General features: G+C 39.0%; 1 protein-coding gene across 1 annotated transcript; it reads left to right on the top strand.

Moving 5' to 3' along the window:
• Nucleotides 1-9722: 9722 nt before the first annotated feature.
• On the top strand, nt 9723-20289 carry aqp8a.1 (aquaporin 8a, tandem duplicate 1). Its single transcript, XM_068003750.1, has 5 exons — nt 9723-10006; nt 12928-13054; nt 14957-15171; nt 18120-18254; nt 20247-20289. The coding sequence occupies exons 1-5, from the start codon at nt 9723-9725 to the stop codon at nt 20287-20289; spliced, it is 804 nt and encodes a 267-aa protein (XP_067859851.1).
• The last annotated feature ends 912 nt before the right edge of the window (nt 20290-21201 follow it).

Raw genomic sequence — 21201 nt, forward strand, 5'->3', positions numbered from 1 at the left:
TTTGTTATATTTAATCAAATTCTTTCAGTTGAGTTTGATATGTTCACCAAAACAACAGAAGTTTGCTGGTATCATCAATAAGTTGTTTTTATAATCATCAATACACAAAAATACAATTTGCCACAAATGCTCTAGTTGTTAATAGACATTTCTTTACAGTTTTGTTATTGGTTATTTAAATGAGAAATTCTATTTGGAATACATCCAAACTGAATACATGAATGGGTATTTAAACTGATGTGATCTGTTGTTATTTACTTACAGTAATGTAATTAGACAGTTGCTGTTACCTTTTTAGTAAATGAATTTGATTTGACGGTTACTATTTACTGCATAAGCGTGGTTTGTCAGTATTTACTGCATTAGTGACAGTTAGTATTTATTACATTCGTGTGATCAGTTCATCGCTAATTACTTCATTAGTGATCAATCAGTATTTACTGCACTGTAGGCGCTATTTATAAGGTGCCCATAGGAAGCCTGTTGATAAAATTTAAGGTGCGTGGTATATATTTGGATTTTCAAAAGGCCTTCGATAAAGTACTGCATAGTAGATTCATGACTAAGGTCACAGCATGTGGAGTCAGGGGACAAGTAGCAGAATAGATAGCAAGCTGGCTACAAAATAGAAGAGAGAGTAGGGGTTAAAGGTAGTTACTCAGGCTGGCAAACGGTGGGAAGTGGTATTCCACGAGGATTGGTGCTGGGACTACTGTTGTTCGCCATTTACATAAACAATTTGGACTTGGGAATCGGAAGTATAATTTCAAAATGTGCAGACCACACCAAATTGGGGGTATAGTCAATACTGAGGAGGATTGCGACAAAATACAGGAAGACATTAATAAACTTGCAGAATGGGTATGTAATTGGCAAATGAATTTCAATATAGATAAGTGTGAGGTATTACATTTTGGTAGGAAGAATAAGGGGGCCACATACTGCTTGGATAATAAAAGTCTAAATTCGGTAGAGGAGCAGAGGGATCTGGGGGTACAGGTACACATCATTAAAAGTAGTGACGCAGATTAATGAGGCCATTTTAAAAAAACAAAAAGCAAACCAAGCACTGGGGTTCATTTCTAGAGGGATAAAATTGAAAAGCAGAGAAGTTATGTGAAACTTGTGTAGAACCTTGGTTAGACCACACTTGGAGTACTGTGAACAGTTCTGGCCTCCATATTATAAAAAGAATATAGAAGCACTGGAGAAGGTGCAAAAAATATTTACTAGAATGATACCAGAACTGAGAGGTTATACCTATCAGGAAAGACTGAGCAGCCTGGGGCTCTTCTCTCTAGAAAAGAGAAGACTCAGGTGACCTGATGGAGGTCTTTAAGATTATGAAAGGGTTTGATAGGGTAGACCTAGGGAAGATGTTTCCACTTGTCGGGGAGACCAGAACTAGGGGCCATAAATATAAGATAGTCAGTAATAAATCCAATAGGGAATTCAGGAGAAACTTCTTTACCCAGAGAGTGGATAGAATATGGAACTTGCTACCACAAGGAGTAGTTGTGGTGACTAGAATAGATGCATTTAAGGGGAAGCTAGGTAAACACACGAGGGAGAAAGGAATAGAAGGATATGCTGAAAGGGTTAGACGAAGTAGGGAGGGAGGAGGCTTGTGTGGAGCATAAACACTGGCATGGACGTGTTGAGTTGAATGGCCTGATTCTGTGCTGTAAATCTATGTATTAAAAGGAATGTGGCAGCATGGATAGGAACTTGGTTAAAGGATTTTTAAAAAAGTAATGTTTGGTGGATGTTTTAAACTGTTGGGATGTAAATAGTGCTATGCCCCAGGGATCAGTGTTAGAACCATAGCTCTTCTCGGTATATATAAATGATACAGACTTGGGTATAGAAGGCACTAACCGGTGAGCTGCCTCTGGACACCCGTTTCTGCCAGCCAGCTGTCTGCTCGAATGTTAATAAGGCTCAGTCGTTAAAATGGAGCGAGCCTCCCTTTGTAGCCCCTGGGTCCTGCTGACTTTCTGCCCGTGAGTTAAAATTCCCCCTCCCATTTTTTTTGTTTCATTGGATGAAAAAGGTCCCATGGCATGATTCAAAGAAGGGCAGGAAGTTCTCCTGGTGTCTTGGCCAACATTCTTGGTCAACCAGTACCATTTAAAAACTCATTGAAAGTGAAATGCTTTGAGTAATTTCTGAGAATTAGTAAGTAGCTTTATAAATCAAGCATCATCTTCTCACTCATGTTTCATAAACATTTTGAACAAACCAGCTGATGGGATGCAGTCCTGATGGATTCATGTCTTCACTTGGAACCAATCTGACATTTCTACTTCTGGCTGTTGTTCCTTCATAAACTCATTTAGCAGTGTGGTAATTGTTCCAGCAACTGCTAAGTACCATTCTGCCACTCATAGCTACTTAAAGACTATGGAGTTGAATTTCCACAGGGGTTCTTCCAATTGTCGGCTGTAATTTCGGGAGAAGATCTGTCAATGCCGTAAACAGCACTTACGATGTTTCTCCGCGGTTTCCATGGATCTTCCGACGAAGTTACAGTGGTTGAGTGGGAGAATCCTGTGGAAATTCAACCCCTATGAAACAGACACATCTTTTCTACATTTCCAATCATCTGTTTCAGTAAGAAGATCTAGTCAGAACACCCAGATTTTCTTCTGAAGCCACACTAATTTTCCCCACAATAGACTTCCATCCAGGCATCCCTGTATTCTATTCAGGAGTGCTCTTGTGAAACTTGTAGTAAGAGGATGATACTAGCATTTAAGGTGGATTGTTGGTTGCTGTCATGGTGATGATCGAGGAGCTGGGTGCTGAACATATGAGTAAGTGAGTGTACTGGACTAGCAACCCTGAGGTCATGAGTTCAAATTCCACCATGGCATGTTGCAAAATTGAATTCAATAAATCTGGTAATTTATGGGCTAGCACCAGAAAAATGATCTTGAAAGCTACCGGTTTGTTGTGCAAACCCAATTGATTTACTAATGTTCTGCAGCAAAAGGAACTTGCCCAGCCCTATTAGGTCTGGGTTACATGTAACTCTAGATATGGTTGTAGTGGCCTGGCAAGCCATTCAGTTGTACAAACAATTACTACGAAGCACAATTGGAGGAATGCCCACTGCCTTATTAGGGCATTTAGAGATGGGCAATAAATGTAGCCTGCCAGTGTTACTCATACCTGAGAATAAAAAAAGTGGAGGCTCAAAATCAGAATTGTGCCTGTAGTACACTGAAGAGCACAGAAGCATGAAAAAGAAGGTGGGCATGATTGACAAACAAGTGGAAATGGTGTATGTGTTTATCTACCTGAGAAGTTATGCAATGAAGGGGGATGTGAGAAGAGCTGCCTCATTGTAACTGCAAGTATTTTGCTAGATGGAAACCATTGTCGGGGAGGATTTGCTTTACCTTGGGATGTGAAAAAGATAGTACGTGAGGCTAGTGTGCAGTCCGTACTTCTGTATGGTGCTGAGAGCTGGACCCTGACAAGCATACCAGCTGCACTGACCAACACTGAAGTAACTGGAGCAATCTACACAAATTGGCAAAGAGGAGCACCATGAGGAAGTTTTGTTGCATCTATGGCTAGCTTGGTTATGACCGCAAAGTGCCATGCAAAAAATTTAAAAACCTAAATGTGCAAAGGCAAGTCTAACTAACAGCACATGCCGTTACATGCCCTGCCACAGCAAATTATGGCCCAATGGCTTAAAAAAGTAGTAGATATCATATTACAAAAGAAAATTGCAAAACTAAGCCATTCATTGCTGTTTACTTTCACCTTCTAAATGATAGGTATAATACACTGATGCAATTGTTATATGACTGAGTAATAGGGCAAACTACAGGCTTTTACCACCATTGATTGCAATTATGTACTGTATATAGCTGAACAGAAACACAGAAATAAAACAATTTGCACTAATCAGGAGCCATGTAAGCCAAAAGGAAAAATACTGGATGCCAGAAAATTGTTATCAGTATTGTTGAACTGTTGGAAAAAGTTTGTAAAACATTTCCAGAGTTAATAACTGAGCTTATGTACTTGAATATCTGTGTAGTATTTGTGGCACTTTATCTTGCACTTGGAAAAGTGCTGACGTTCCATCAGCTTAATGATCTTTGAACATTTAAGAAACCTGACCTTGCAAATGGCTTAATCCAGCTATAAATAACTTAGAAGATAGGAAGTACTGAGAGAGTCTTGTGTTTGATGTCTTATAAATGTAGTTCAACAGCTAATCAACAACAACTTGTGTTTATACAGCATTCATCACTTGCAGAAAAAAGATGTCCCGGTACTTACAATAATGAAGAAAGGGATATGGTGGATACAAAGCATGGAAAAGGGAATGGAATGGAGTGGCTATAAACCAAAGGCACAATCGAAGAGGAAGATCTTGGGAGGTTTTCAAAAGCAGGGAGGGAGATGGCAGGGCAGAGGGAACTGGGTTGAGACTTCCAGTGGTGAGAAGTCATAGAGTCATAGAGTTATACAGCACGGATAGAGGCCCTTCGGCCCATCGTGTCCGCGCCGGCCATCAAGCCCTGTCTACTCTAATCCCATATTCCAGCATTTGGTCCGTAGCCTTGTATGCTATGGCATTTCAAGTGCTCATCCAAATGCTTCTTGAATGTTGTTGACTAATCATAGCAATCAATCTCGACCAATGAGTTTTCAACATACCCAGACATCAGGTGAGGAAAACGCCCAGTGGTGGAGAGCTTTGGGAACCATTGGTCCAAAGTCACCTGTTCCTGCCACACATGTTACAAATTACTCATATACTGTATCCCAAAATATTACTTTGTGAAAGAAATCTTTCTAATTTGCATTTGAATGAATCAACATTCTGCTGCCACCGTTTTCCTTGGGAGCCTGTACCATAGATTGACTTACCGACATAACGTTTCTACAGATTAGTTTGGAATTTACGTAGACCGTATCCTTTGGTTTTACTGTTCTGGACAAGGTGAAACAGCTCGTCATGGTCTCCATTATCCAGTCCCTTTAGAATCCTAAATAGCAATCATCACTCCTTTCAACCATCTCTTTTCCAGTGAGAACATGCCCAATTTAGTCCTCTTAATCTAGTCACTCCATCTCCTCAATCATGCTGGTAGCTCTCTTCTGTATCCTTTCAATAAGTGTATTGGTTGATTACACAGTCACCAATGAGGAAGCAAGGAGAATTTCACTAATAGAGGAGCACAGAGGGTCTGCAGGGATGTAATTCAGGAGGAGAACACTAAGGTGGAGTGTGGCAAGGCCATGGAGACATTTGAAAATAAGGACAAAAGTTTTGAAATTGACACACTATTTTGAGGAGCCAGTGGAGCTTGGAAAGGATTGGAGTGTGGCATTTTGGATGAGTTGAAGCTTGTGAATAGTTGATGCAAGGAGGCCAGCCAGAAGGTCATTGGAGACATAAATGATGAACAGAAAATGGCAACTGTAAACAAATATTGATCACATTATGCAATTAAATTTAGTGTCAAAGTTACATTACCCTGTTAGACACTGACAACAATAAGCAGCAGATTACGCTCAGTAGAAAAATCAATGACTATGTTTGCAGGGCAAAAATTAAATAAACCTATTATATCTGTCTCTTTTTCAAATTATTAATTTGAAGAGAATTATGCACACATTAGGATGAATATCTGTACTATGGTATTGCATATTTTTCTACTTTTTGACCCCACTGTCATAATCAAGTACTCCCAGTTCAGGTAAAGCAAAGGTTAAGTGAAAAATAGGGAAATCAAAATTGATTTTCCTACTGCATGCTTCAGGCGTGGAGCATTGCCTGCTGGGAGCACATATTGGTAAATCATGTGCTCTCAGCCCACAATTTTCCATCAATTAATTTTCACATGTTCCCTCAATATGCACTCCCGATGAGCAAGGCTCTGTGCCAGGAGAAAGCAAGTGGAAAAATTATCCTATAGATCCTTCTATCTCTCATGTCTGGTCCAATATAAAAATAATAATAAAATCAAACACATTAAAGATTTTGGTAGAATTTTTAGTCCACAAAAAGAGCAGAATGAATGATTGATGAGTATCAAAGGCTAGTTTGTGAAACATAACTAATTGGTGCAGGTTAGCACATTGTTCATTCACCTCTGTGATTGGGTATAAATCCAGCCCAAGTTACTGGCATGAAAGTCTCCTCAGCTGCCTATGAGGTCCTGTGTGAAATGACAATGGGCAGTTTCAATTTGGTTCCCAGTGGTCATTGACTGTCAGGAAAAACAGCCTTTAAGCACTCCACACAACATCAATTGGACATTGGTACTTATTAGCTTGCTACCAATTAGCCTGCTCCACTGACCCCCTGTCGAACTGCTGTTACACCTTACGATGTTTAAGGTATTTCACTGTCAACAAAAGTAAAAGATTTAATCTACTTTTAGTTCTTTTTGTCCTCATTCATACAGAAATGGAGACATCTACTCCTGTTAATTCTAAGTCTTGTTTACTTAAAAAGTAATTGATTAATCAATTAGTTTATATTAAGCAATTTGAATGAAACAGCACAGGAGATGTTTGTGTATGATTTCAATTAAATTAAATGATAATTCAATTTAAGCAACTTTGAATTGAGAGCAGACTGTATTTAGCAGTTGTCACTGGTATAATCTGTCTAGCATTATTTCCCACTACCAATCACCACAATGAGATAACTACTAATTACAAATTCCCATGTGTATGACATCCGCCCATTACCTGAACCTTAATGAGCCTTACTAGCGATAACTCAAGTTGCAATTTTGCTATGGTTCAGTATCACTGAGACATCACTTTGATACCATTCACCAGAATGAGCTCAGTGTCAATGAACAAATGCCTGTGATGCACCTCATGCATCGACCTGGGCAATTTCCTGACAAATCTCAGCTAATAAATTACTTGATTAGCAATGTCTCAACAATCATAATTATTCCATAGCTAAACAATCTTATGGGAAATTATTAGCTTTTTGGTAACACATTGGGGATTCTTCAAGTTCTCCCCAACCCCCCTGGTTTATGATTCTCATTATTCCACCATCACTTAATGCAGCCTGAGGACACTGTGCCTAACTCTACATCATAAAATGAACTGGATAGTCATTCTTCAGCCTACCCACCCCCCCCACCCACCCCCACCCCGCCCCGCCAAAAAAAATATAAAATCAATGAATGCTGAAAATAAGAAAGAAAAACACTGAATGCTAGAAATTTACAGCATCTGGAAGAAGAAAGGTTACAGCTTCAGGCCAAGACATTTGATCAGAAGATTCTTTCTCTTTCAGATGCTGACTGGCATGCTGCAATTCTCTGGTATTTCCTGATTTTATTTCATGTAATATTTAATATCAAGTAATATTTTAAACTTTAAAAGGTTGTGTGAACTTACAGTATAGTTTTAAAATTTGAAACTTTCTTAGTATCCTGCAGAGGTTTGTTTGGTACCATAAATATTTAGTGAGTGAGCTTCCACAACCCACTCACCACTTCATTTATTCCTGAGTTACGGGGTCACTTCTCTTATTGAATATTTATTCAACAACACTCTTTACTCTATCAGTCAATGCTCTTTCTACTTTGAATTCTCAAATTCATTATTCTGTTAATGCTAGTTGCTAATTTCAAAACAATGATCCCTATCTAGAATAAAAATAGTTTCATGTGCCTCACCTGTGGTCCATGCATTGTGGAACTGTGAATAATGGTGATAAAGCTGTCATATAACATGAGGTGTGGGTTTTCTGTCATTCCAAATATCACTCTTATCTTATGCAGTGAAGTTTTTAATTTAAAAGAACACAGTGGCTACATTAAGTTTACACAACTCAGCAGAAGTAGATAAACTGGCACTGTTGCCTGGTCCAAGGTTCCATTTTGTCCCCAGTTTCTGCATGGAGCATAGCATTGGTTGTAGCACATGCCAAAGCTTATACTAAAACCAGAATCCTGCACTTATTGAAAACGCCACAGTTCCTCACACTCATCAATCATAATAACTTATTTATGATTTTGTTTTATGTTTCCCCTGTATCCATACTGCCCTCCTCCATTGGGGCAATGAATGGATAAGCCCAGAGAAATTACTATGGTCAAAGGCAAAGCTGCTCCTTAGTTGACTATGTAAAATCTATTTTCTTAAGTCTAATCAGTTTTATTGAAGCTAGCGGATCTCCCATGGCAATGTTCACACTGATTCAGAGGATACACTTTTATAATAATATGGGATGTTTCTGCCATGTGAGGGATGGCATCAGGATCATTGCCTTACAGTGACTAAATAGGTTAAATTCCATTTTTATTAAATGGTATTCTTGGATTTTTAATTGTGCTTTGGGGTTTGCCCATGACTTACCATTACTCTTTGAAAACCATAAATGAGTAGCCTTTATTTTGAATTGTATATATTTTTGATGCTGAGAATAAACAAGATGGTATGCAAGATATACCAGTTGAAGTTAGATGTCTGAGGCTCAAAAATATATGAGTTCTGCCAATATCACACCCTCCAGGGTTGACCTCTTCAGAGTAGGCAGGGTCAATGGAAGGGCATCTTACACTCGGATTTCCGCAGATCTTCTGCCGTAGTTATGGTGGATGATTGGGGGAACCACTGTGGAAATTGAACCCCAGGATAAATCTAACCAAGTCAATTACCGTCCTAGGAGTCATCAATTGTTCCATCAAGCAACACCTTTATAAATATGGGCTCTATGTTAGCCTATTTCTAATCTGCTGATACCTTCCCAGTGTCTAGTGATTCCCTCTTAATGATTGTTAATATCTCACAAATATCCTCCTTAATCTGTCTTAATATTTTGGGATAAATGCCACCTGCCCTTTGAGATTTTGGGGTAGACTACTGGAAGACTGCCTGTGTGTGTAGAACAAAAGGCAACATCTTTAGGAGAGAAAAAGAGAGTTGGAGAGGAAATGTCAGCAATATCATTTTTGACAAAGGCATTGGTGAATTCAAGGAGTATCAGGTTGTGCTGCAGAAAGAATTCAATCAGGAGGTAGCAGAGAAAAAAATATATTGTTTGTAACTTGCTAAGCTGCTGCTGGAAGGTTTCCCCTAAGATTAGACAATGTAAGTTAATCCTTATCAGCATCACATTATATTGGACCGTAACACTTTAGCCAAGAAAAGTGCTGACTGAAAAACAAGCTGTTTGTAGAATTTTAATTGTATATAACAAACACTCTTAAAAATCTCTAGTGAAATCCTTTCTTTGTGAAAGTAAGAACATTGATAGTCCAGATTTTGGGTTATTTGCATTAGATAAATATTATTCTCCATCATGTCATCTTTCCTTCAGTGTGTTGATAACTGGGATATGTAAAATCATTTAAACTTTATTGTGTGCAATGGAGCAAATAGACAGAATTTATACCATTGGAAAGAAAATATGATAGAAACACCATAAATGTGATATGAAAATAGGGAGGGGGAGGGATGGGTAGAAATGAAAACACATTTTGAAAAATAGTTTTGCAATTGATTTTACATGTGATCGACTGAAATCAATAAACACACAGGATAACTGAGGCTTTAATAACTGTGTCGTGCTCTGACTATATTCCGCTTTTAAGTGTCGCTGTTACTTTGGGGGAATGCTTATTGCAAGGAGAGATTAATTTCGAAGGGGCATAGTTTATTACTGGCACGAAACTCGAATAGCCGATTGCTCGATCTGAACAGTTCTTTTCACAATGTCGGAGGACGAACAGGTCTCGACCAAAGTGGGTTTCAGCAGCATGTCAGTGAAGGAAGGGGCGGACGACCCAGATATACGACCCTCTGAAATGCTTTCTAAATGCACGCTGTACGAGCGGTACGTCCAGCCTTGCGTGGCCGAGCTGCTGGGGTCAGCTCTCTTTATCTTCATCGGCTGTTTATCGGTGGTAGAAAACGTAGAGGGAACGGGACGACTCCAACCCGCCTTGGCGCACGGTTTGGCGCTGGGGCTCATCATTGCCATCCTCGGGAATATTAGGTGAGTTTATAGTTTTGATTACTAATCCACCCCCACCACCACCAAAGGAAATAGTGCATGTACTGATTCGAATTCAATAATATTTGGTTAAGAAATCGGGCACATAAACGATTCATTTATATAGAAATAGTATTTTCAATCTTAAAACAATTTACATTTATACAGCGATTTTAATATAGGAAAACAGTTTAAAGATTAACGAAACACATTATTGCAAAACTGTGTTAAAATTCAATTTGCTTCCTGCGATAGGACTGAATTCAAATGTCGGTACGTGTTGCACCGAAAGGAAATTAAGGGGCGCATCAACCCCCCCACCCACCACCACACACACACAATGGCCATTTACTTCTTCGGTTTCATGCATTGTAGAGGTTTCGGATGTGATTTTATAAATGTTATCATCTTTGGTCAGACAATCATAGTGGCACCGCACATTTCCCATTATTATTTTTCATTAAGTTACTGGTTTAGTCTTCCATTTGCAATCCGTTAATTATTGCTGCGCTTAGTTCGTAAACTTCCGAATAAGTAGCAGGATCTTGTTGAGGTTTTTTTTGGATGCTACCCAATGTGTGTATTTTTTTGTGGTGGAAGTTTCTCTTATTTTACAGATCGGCACAGGTAAAGGGGACAGACAGTTCCTGTGGCAAAGGATCATTCAATCAGGGAAAACTACCTAGTATTGGTGAACAAGTGAAGTCCTAACTATTACAAGGCGCTGCTTATGCTCCCTAGGATCCCTCTCCCAAATATTCAAATAAACTTAATTTTAACATAATGGAGTAAGAGTTCATCTGCCTGTAGCGGTATAATTGTGTTGACGATATTCCTCTGTTTCGTATTTCTAGTGAAATTACAAACATGTTCCTAAAGTAGGTGTTATGAATTTTTCCAAAAATACCCAACAAAAGAATGCTACACAAACCATTTTGTTGCTACACATACTGACCAGAGCAATTCTTATTCCAATGGCAAAATGATATAATTAATATTTTTAGAAAGTTTTGACAAAGTTCCATATGAAGGACTTCTAATTAAACTCAAAGCCACATGAATACAGGGAAGAACATGGATTGGCTAAGAAAAAAATAGGAAACAAAGAGTGTTGTGAGAGGAGGACATGTTGAGCAGACTGTGCAAGGATCATTGCTTTGATAGTAATCCTGCCCATCCTTGTGGTTGATAATCTACAAAGTGACTTGAAAATAATTGTAAGCTTTTCAAATTTACTGAAGAAACTAAAATGAGAGCAGTAGAAACAAAGGATACAGCTAAAGGTTTGCAGAAGGATTTAGATCAGTTATGGAAATGGGCAGCCATATAGAATCATAGAATGGTTATAGCACAGAAGGAGGCCATTCAGCCCATCGAGCAATCCAGTTAGGCCCATTCCCCCAATGTATCCCCGTAGCCCTGCAAATTTTTTCCCTTCAAGTATTTATCCAATTCCTTTTTGAAAGCCATTATTGAATCTGCTTCCACCACACCTTCAGGCAGTGCATCCCAGATCATAACCACTCGCTGTGTAAAAAAGTTTTTCCTTGTGTCGTCTTTGGTTCTTTTGCCAAATCATCTTAAATCTGTGTTCTCTGGTTCTCGACCCTTCCAATGGGGACACTTTCTCTTTATTTACTTTATCTAAACCCTTCATGATTTTGAATACTTCTAACAAATCTCCTCTTAACCTTCTCTGCTCTAAGAAGAACAACCCCAGCTTCTCCAGTCTATCCACGTAACCGAAGTCCCTCATCCCTGGAACCATTCTAGTAAATCTTTTCTGCACCCACTCTAAGGCCTTCACATCCTTCCTAAAGTGCGGTGTCCAGAATTGGACACAATACTCCAGCTGTGGCTGAACCAGTATTTTATAAAGATTCAACATAACTTCCTTTCTTTTGTACTCTATGCCTCTATTTATAAAGCCCAGGATCCTGTCTGCTTTTTTAACAGCTTTCTCAACCTGTCCTGCCACCTTCAAACATTTGTGCACATATACCCCGGGTCTCTCTGTTCCTACACGCCCTTTAGAATTGTACCATTTAGTTTATATTGCCTATCCTAATTCTTCCTGCCAAAATGTGTCACTTCGCACTTCTCTGCGTTAAATTTCATCTGCCATGTGTCCGCCCATTCCACCAGCCTGTCCATGGCCTCTTGAAGTCTATTACTATCTTCCTCTCTGTTTACTACACTTCTAAATTTTGTGTCATCTACAAATTTTGAAATTGTGCCCTGTACACCCAAGTCCAAGTCATTAATATATATCAAAAAAAGCAGTGGTCCTAGTGCCGACCCCTGGGGAACACCATTATATACCTTCCACCAGTCTGAAAAACAACCGTTCACCACTATTCTCTGTTTTCTGTCACTTAGCCAACTTCGTATCCATGCTGCCACTGCCCCTTGTATATGGCAGATAAAATTTAACAGTGATAAAAGTGAAGTATTATACATTAGTTGAAAAAGTATAAGGCATAATTATGCAACAAATAGAATGTATGAAGAAATCTGCCAGTGGTAGATGGAAAAACATTAGGGCTGTTCAAAATACTGTTATATACCACGATGGGAGAGTTACAGTACTAGAGGGATGAGCTTCAACAGGCCAGTCTTTTCTCAACGCTGACTTTTCTTATGTTCTTGTGTTTTAATTAACCCAGACCAAGTATACTGCAGAGCACAATCGCATCATGCCACAGGTGAAAGCACTCTTACAACCACTGCTTCTGTACCAGGCACCAGCACAGCAACAAAAGCCCCTGCACCTCCACAACTATGCATTTAGAGTTTTAATTAGGTTAGGAAGTTAAATGGAAGATAACTGGAGTTATTATTTGGGTATCATGTACAGGCATCTCATTGGTTTTGTAATTTTTCAAATGATTAGATTGACAATGACATCTTCCCATTTTTTTCAGTGGTGGACATTTTAATCCAGCAGTATCCTTAGGAGCATATTTAATTGGTGGACTTAATATTATTCTACTTATCCCCTATTGGACTGCACAGCTATGTGGTGGAATGATTGGAGCAGCACTCACAAAGGTTGGTTAAGTGAAGTGCAATTTCTACAGTAAGACAATTAGAAGAATTACAAGATAAAGTAACACCTACTCAATTAGAAAACCACCCTTGTAGTTATAATCCAGCTAACAGACAATACCTATTAAACAAGATAAACCACTGATTCAAGTTCTAACTAATTTTGAAGAATACCTTAACGAGAATTATAATCCAGAGCAATGGGCGGGGAAGAGACAAGAGCTTTTGTTCAATTTAGGAGAAATGGAGTCTTAAAAATATTACAAATGGGATGAATAATATGAAACTTTTCTAATCATAGGGACTAAAGCTTTTGTTACAGTGAGTGGCCTAGATAGTTACGAGAAAGGGGTGGACAGTTTAGATAATGCTAGAGCAATGCACAAACAGTTTACAAATGTTCAAGATGACACTTTTCTTTCCCTCCGCTCAGTTCACGCTGGCACTCATTCCCCATAGTTCACGAAGACACGTTCCATGTCCTCCCTCAATTCATGCTGGTACTTTTCACACCCATTCTCCTCAGTCCTCCCCAACTTCGTGCTAGCACAACTGGCACCTTCCATCCCTGTCCCCTTAATTCATGCTGTCACCTTTCACCGACCCCACCAGTTCAGGCTGGCATCTCAAACCCCTCTCCCCTTTCCATTCATATTGTCACCTTTCACTCGCCTCCACCCCTCAGTTCAAGCTGGCACTTTCTGCTCCCCAACCCTCCTTCACTGTACACTGGTATCTTTCAACCCACTCCTCTCAGTTCATTCTGGCCCTATACACCCCTCCCCCTCAGTTCATTTTGTTACCTTTCATTCCCCTCCCACACTCTGTTTCCACAGTCACTCTCTTCCCCTCCCAGATCCACTCCTGGCTCCTACCTGCTGGTGTTCGGAGGGATTGAAGGGTAGAATTTTTCACAATAGTTTAAATTATAAGAAGTCCCGCCCACAGCAGTGTGGAGCAGCAGGAGGTCAAAGAGGAAAGCGGGGAGCGTTGCCCACTTATGCTGCCTCAGGAAATTAAAAAAACATTTACAAATACATACAATCCCAATGCCTGGATGTTTCCCCGTTCTACAGGACCAGAGAGAAACATTTTCACCCATCAAACTGATCTCAAAAGTCACAGACTTTATAACCACTTTATCTCTCATAACTTTCAATAGCCTTTTAATTAATGCTGAGAGAAAGAATAGGTAATGAAAGGGCAGACTTCCTGGAGGGTACAGGTACATAGTTTGGGTACAAGAAGTATTTCAAATCATTAGCACAAAAGGAAGATGGAATTCAAGGGGTTCTTCAGCCATCCATGTGACTGGGATAAATACTGAACATAAATTTTAGATAGAAATACATTAAATATTCATAAGAATTTATAACAATATGAAACAGGAAAGTGCTATTGGGATTATGTTGCCTGTTGTAATATCATTCATGCATTTTAGCCTATCTTTTGATAAGTTTATTCACCTATGTTAATAACATCTTGTTACAACACCTCTGATGTTTTTCACAGGAAGCAAATTACCAGCAGGGGTGGTGGACCAGAAAACCAAAGCAAGGTTTAAAAAATAATGGATGAATTCCTGTTAGGGACGGGGATACAGGGCTATTAGAATCAGGTAAGGAAGCAGATGGGAGGTTTGGAAGGGTAGGCTATATGAACCAATGGTCTTCTCCTCTTTGCCCAAAACATTTCCAATCCAATGAAAAGGGGAGTACTTGGAATATTTAAATGTCACAGCGTTTTCACTCATTTACGGTTGTGTAACTATCAACTATTACAAGGCTCAAAAAATGTTTAGAACAGGACTAACTCCACACAAAGTACTTTTAACAAGACACAAAAAGCTTAACTGTATCATAACCATTGAAGAAGATTGTTAAAAATAAGTTTTTTGTTTTTAAGGTTGTTACACAAGATGGAAACTTTTTCAATGCAACTGGAGCAGCATTCACTACTATTCAAAAAGATGAACATGTTGTAAGAGCTATTATCTGTGAGATAATCACAACAACCTTCCTTGTACTAACAGTCTGCATGGGCGCTATTAATCAGAAAAGCACAACTCCTTTGGCACCATTCTGCATTGGGTTCACTGTTACAATAAATATCTTGGCTAGGTAAGCATGCCCATGTGCTCATATATACCTGTCCCTCTATCTGTATCTATCTACATTTATCTATCTATATCTATATATTAAAATTCTTGCTGGAGTAACACAGTTCATTGAAAACTGCTTTGTAAAAATTTCCCATGTGAATTCCCATATTAAAATGTTCATACTTGCCCATTACATTTCCCTGTAATGCCAGGAAGTGTGCTTTAATTGAATTTCCAATATTAATCTTATGTCTCGCCTGTCATGGCTCCCTGTAACACCACTATGAGCTGCTGTATTATTCTTTTCTCCACAAATCACTCAAAATGCTAGGGAAAGAGAAACAGCAGGCAACACAAAGGCAAGTCAGAAAGGTCATATTCTCCAACTTACCATGTGCAACACAACAGATGATCCACTAGTGATACATTAACATTTTTGTGCGTACTTCACACTTCCTGTAACACTTTTCTCATCACACATATCCGTCACACTTTGTTAATTAGCTTAAAGTAAAATAGCAGCAAATCAGAACTGAAGAGATAGGGTATGAATAAATCAGAAGCAAGGAAATCAGCTAAAGATTTCTCAAACTACCCTAAGCCTCTTTCCAACCATCATGTCCCCCCCCCAACCCCATTACCACGTTACACGTCAGTCCTCCCCCAATCAGTACGTGGCCTCCTCTCCCTCAAGAATTCCAGACCTTGCCCCTCCCAATGCTCATGTGCCCCTGTCACCAGTTCCCCTGGACCCCAGAATCTCCCTCCCACGACGTTTCTCCTGTTCCCAGCCCATTCTCCCAGTATTCTCTGATCACAGGTCTGCCCCCATTGCTTCTAGACCCCAAGATCTTCTTCCAGTCATCCCAGATCCCAGGACCTGCCTACTGCACCAAAGCACCGCTCCATCTGAGATAGCAACCCCATACCTCACCTCCCCAAGACTTTCCTCCAGTTCCCAGACCCTTGTCTCAGTGTTCTCTGATCACGGGACTAACTCCATTATTTCTAGACCCCAGGAAAGTATCCATAAGTTACTACAAGCAACACCACAGGAGATCCACTAAAATAGGTTAAAACTCTTGCATACAGTGCACCTTTCCTCTAAGTGTTACACTTACTTCCTTTAACACTTTCCTTGTCACAGTTTCCGCAAGGCATTGTTGGCAACATCTCTATTGTTATAAGACAACATATCCTCCAACTCACCATGAGCAATGCCATGGGAGATCTGCAAATACTATATTAAAGTTTTGCATATGCATGCACTTCCTCTCAAGTAACACTTAATTGCTTCCACCTATTTCCATCACTCCCATCTCTCATACTTTTCTGTCATGATTAAATTTACTTATTCATTTTATTTAATTCTCTAAGCTTGGCCACCAAGGTAGGTAGTGTTGTTGCTTATTTATTTCTGAGCCTCCAAAGCTGCATTTCCAAGATGGTTGGCACTGTAAAATTGCAAATTATTCAAAAATGTTGAAGTGTTACCTGTTCAAAAGTCACGTCTGCCCCTCCTACCAAAAGGTGATACTTCCAAATGACAAACATTTTCAGAGATCAGAATACCAGCAGCATTTATTAAGGAATTGATAATGCATTCTTGTGCATTATTCACTTTGGAATGACCTAACAAACCACCCAACACACTATCCTTACTAAATTTAAGCCTGAATTTTAAATGTTTAATTGCCAGCTGAAGGCCAAAGTCATGATATCACAATTTATAAATTCTGGTCAGATCAGTTTGATAAAGGTTATTACAAAAAATCAGATGTGGCAATTGGATTTTAAAAAACTGTCTGATTTAATAGTTAATGAATCCTTCATTAAATGCTGGGAGCCATAATTAATACTATTATTTCCTGGGGGCTGGCTGAGTTTTTCGGCTGCGAAATAAGCGCTGTGGCCACCTCTCCCTCTCCTAAACCCTCAAATTGCCAATTTGTGCTCCTGAGGTAATTTAGAGCCAATGAAAAATTTTGAGCCGACACATATAGGGTGCTTCTGCCCCTTTTGAAATTGACCCTGCCCATTTCAACACCATGACAGTTCCCTCCCCTGTAGGGCGGACTCCTACTGAAGAGTAGAGATACTGCTAAGACTCTGTTCTGCATTCTTAATTGACCTCGATGCAGGAAAATAGTGGTCGACCCACTTCTGGTGGTGATTCCCCCAGGTTTCAGCCAATTACAGCCCAGAACACCAGATTAAAGCACAGGGGTCACTGGTGTGTATATAAAAAAATAAATTACAGAATAGACTGCCAGTGTGAAAACATTAACGTGTTAATATTAAAATGACTCTGGGAATTTTGAAATAGCAATAATGTAATTCCTTATCTCCGATCCACCTATCAGAGGAAAATATATATTGCATCTACTCTGCAGGTTTAAAAACTAATGCCATTTCCAAATGTGTACTGCTTTCCTTTTCTTCATTGAGCTGTTTCACTGGATAACATCAGCAGCTGAATAGATAATGGGCAAATTATAAGGTTTAATTCATGAGTTCGCCAGGGAACCACCCATTGAGAGTGATGGAAAAAAAACGAAAACTCTCAATTTTAAAGATTTTAGTCATTTTAATTACTGGTCAGAAGTTAGAAATTTTGCAATTAGTAATTTCAGATGGGGAATTACTCTGAATATGAATCATTCATTAGTAATATTTTACAAATATGTTAAGTTGCAGTAACCAATAAATGTAAATGGTGCATTCTATCAAACTAATCTTTGGATGTAGTGCATTTGTGCTAATATAAAATTGAGACCAGGATTACTCTTACAATGATTGAAGATAAGATATGTAACACAGCAAATAATTTGACCCTTATTGTTTGTCATTTTCAGCAATGGTTTGTCTACTAATATGAAACTGAGACCTAGGTTACTGTTACAGCGATTGAGAATAAGAAATGTGCAACAGGAAAATAATATGGCCCTTATTGTTTGTCATTTTCAGTGGTGGTTTGTCTGGGGCATGTATGAATCCAGCCCGAGCTTTTGGACCAGCAGTAGTGGCCAACTACTGGGAGTATCATTGGGTCTACTGGGTGGGACCAATGATTGGAGCAGTGATAGCAGGAATTTTAATCAGGTATCACAATTTATTAAGTCCATCTTACTTAACACGAGAAGAGAATAAGGCAGTATCACCAATAACTTATGTACTGCGTGCAAACATACACACAAAGGAAAAAAAGAATGCTTTCTGTTGGCTAATATTTGAACAAGAATGGGATAGGATGTTTGGGGAGGGCAGATATATCCCACACTGGTAAATTTCCAATTAGCAGAATCTCTGGCTACCCTTCCAACTACAATATTGCAACCTATTCAAGTTACTCTGCACACAAAGTGCTAAGTCCACAATTCAAAATGAGTTCAATTGTAGGGGCCATCAGAGCAAAGATTATGTCACAAAATTTGACTATCTTTTGAAATTATTTGCAAAAATTATTCTTTAACTTATTTTCACCCTTTAGTTTTCCTCAAACGATGCTCTATTTCCCAATTAAGAAGGCGGCCTCTGTCACTCTTAAGTAAGCACTAGGAGCAGCAATAGTGTAGTCACTTTGGTTGCAGTGTGTACCTTCTACAGATGCACTGCAGCAACTCCCCAAGGCTTCTTCGACAGCACCTCCCAAACCCGCGACCTCTAACACCTAGAAGGACAAGGCCAGCAGGCGCATGGGAACACCACCACCTGCACGTTCCCCTACAAGTCACACACCATCCTGACTTGGAAATATATCACCATTGCTTCATCGTTGCTGGGTCAAACTCCTGGAACTCCCTACCTAACAGCACCGTGGGAGTATTTTCACCACATAGACTGCAGCGGTTCAAGAAGGCAGCTCACCATCACCTTCTCAAGGATAGTTAGGGATGGGCAATAAATGCTGGCCTTGCCAGTGATGCCCACATTCAATGAATTAATAAAAAAATGCCAGCATGACTTGATTACCAAAGTTCCTCCCTGCACTTTGAAAGAAGCGATACTCTTCCACTTGGTCTTTCTCACTGACAATAAAAGTGACAGCGGAAATGTGGACAATCTTGAGCACAAATACATGTCCTACCATTCCACATTACAAAACATTAGAACACAGTATGTTGATACTGTGGCACTACTGAGCCCTGGTGCAAAAACCTTTAAATTGTGACTCTCCCAAGTAAAGGTCAGATGATTGGAATACTGATTCTTCAAAGCACCTCTTAAAAAGCATCTATAAAGTTATCCACATGATGCTTTTAAAGAAAACGACGGCTCATGGAATTAATGGCAAATTAGCTACCTGGTTTGACCATAGAAAGCAGAAGGTAACGATAAAAACAAACGGTTCAGTTTGATGACGAAGTGGAGAAGGTCAGTTCTGAGTCCCCTGTTTAGGCTATTCATAAATGATATAATATTAAATGATATTATAACTTTAGCATTGTAAAAGTTGCTAATTTGTGCACCTTACATTCAAAGAGATGTGGATTAGAGAATTAGCCTCTAAGACTCAGTTTTTGAGATGCAGAATGTGCTGAACAACAGAATGCTTGAAATGGACTCCAACATGCAGGGTTTGTCATCAACACATTGATTACATTAGCATCCTCAGTGACTCTTAGATGCAGTAACATAGGGGCTTAGTTCAATTAAACTTAATTTATGACTACAAATGTAATATTTTATGCTTTCTTCAAGACTTTCATGATCTGAAGATATCTGAAAAAAATTGTTTTTTATAATGTTATATTCACCCCAGCTCCTTGAAAATACAAATAGCCCATTACGGTAAACATCCACAAGATTGATTATAAAAAGAATGGAAAGACAGGGGAATAAAAAGTTTCACATCTCAACAATGCCAGAATCCAACCTCTTAACTTCTAAAGATCAGAAGCTTTAAACACACATACATTGCATAAAGAAATATGTAACAGAATATTCAAATTATTTTTTTTAAACAGTACTGCATGAAACAGTTTGGACAACAGGGCAGCATAACTGATTGTTTTAACAGTGATAATATTAAAATGTAACAATAAAAGAATGAAAAAGCTAAACCAATACATCTATTTTTTTTTCTATCTTTAGAATTCTGCTTGGAGATAGGAAAATCCGTCTATTTCTGAAATGATCAACAAAGAGGGAACTTCAGAATCTAAATGAAAAGTGCTTGACAAGATTGATTCACTATCTGTTGTCACATCTTGGAGGATATATTTGTATGAAATTATATTACTGCCATTCGTGGATCTGGTGCAGATGAAATTCTCACCATTGCTAATTTTAGAATTAACAAAGACAGAAATTTCACCTATGTATCTAAATGAAAATGTTTGCAAATTAAGATGTAACTGATACATCCAATGAACAAATTATTACAATTTACCATTTTTGTAAGATTTTATATTTTAAAAAATTGGCCTAGTGGATAAAGACATCACCCAGTGTATTACTATGCCATATAGAAGGTTCCTAGTTCAATTCCCTAGTCTGTGTTGAGCTAGTTGATCTTAGCTGGGACAGGCGTTCAGCCAATACAATTGACTTTAGAGTCCTTGAGCTAGAAAGAAGAAAAGAATCAGTCAGTATTTCCATACCTGACCATTATTCAGTGACTCCTGCTGTAAAGTATATACATTGGGTGAGGTTTGATTAGATTTGGCTGTGATACCACTATGGTGAATAGTTTACTGACATTCATTGTCTGGGAACATAGGAATATAGGAACAGGAGTAGGCCATTCAGCCCCTCGAGCCTGCTCCGCCATTTGATAAGATCATGGCTGATCTGTGATCTAACTCCATATACCTGCCTTTAGCCCAAATCCCTTAATACCTTTGGCTGCCAAAAAGCTATCTATCTCAGATTTAAATTTAGCAATTGAGCGAGCATCAATTGCCATTTGCAGAAGAGATTCCAAACTTCTACCACTCTGTGTGTGTAGAAATGTTTTCTAATCTCACTCCTGAAAGGTTTGCCCCAAATTTTAAACTGTGCCCCCTACTCCTAGAATCCCCAACCGGCGGAAATAGTTTCTCTCTAT

The sequence above is a fragment of the Heptranchias perlo genome, chromosome 22 (genome assembly GCF_035084215.1).
Source record: "Heptranchias perlo isolate sHepPer1 chromosome 22, sHepPer1.hap1, whole genome shotgun sequence".
NCBI lineage: Eukaryota > Metazoa > Chordata > Chondrichthyes > Hexanchiformes > Hexanchidae > Heptranchias > Heptranchias perlo.

Excerpts from the sequence above, each read along its gene's own strand:
- aqp8a.1 (XM_068003750.1), top strand. The coding sequence starts at position 9,723 with ATGTCGGAGGACGAACAGGTCTCGACCAAAGTGGGTTTCAGCAGCATG. Across the intron at positions 10,007-12,927 it reads GCCATCCTCGGGAATATTAG|TGGTGGACATTTTAATCCAG; the intron begins GTGAGTTTATAG and ends CATTTTTTTCAG. Across the intron at positions 15,172-18,119 it reads ACAATAAATATCTTGGCTAG|TGGTGGTTTGTCTGGGGCAT; the intron begins GTAAGCATGCCC and ends TGTCATTTTCAG.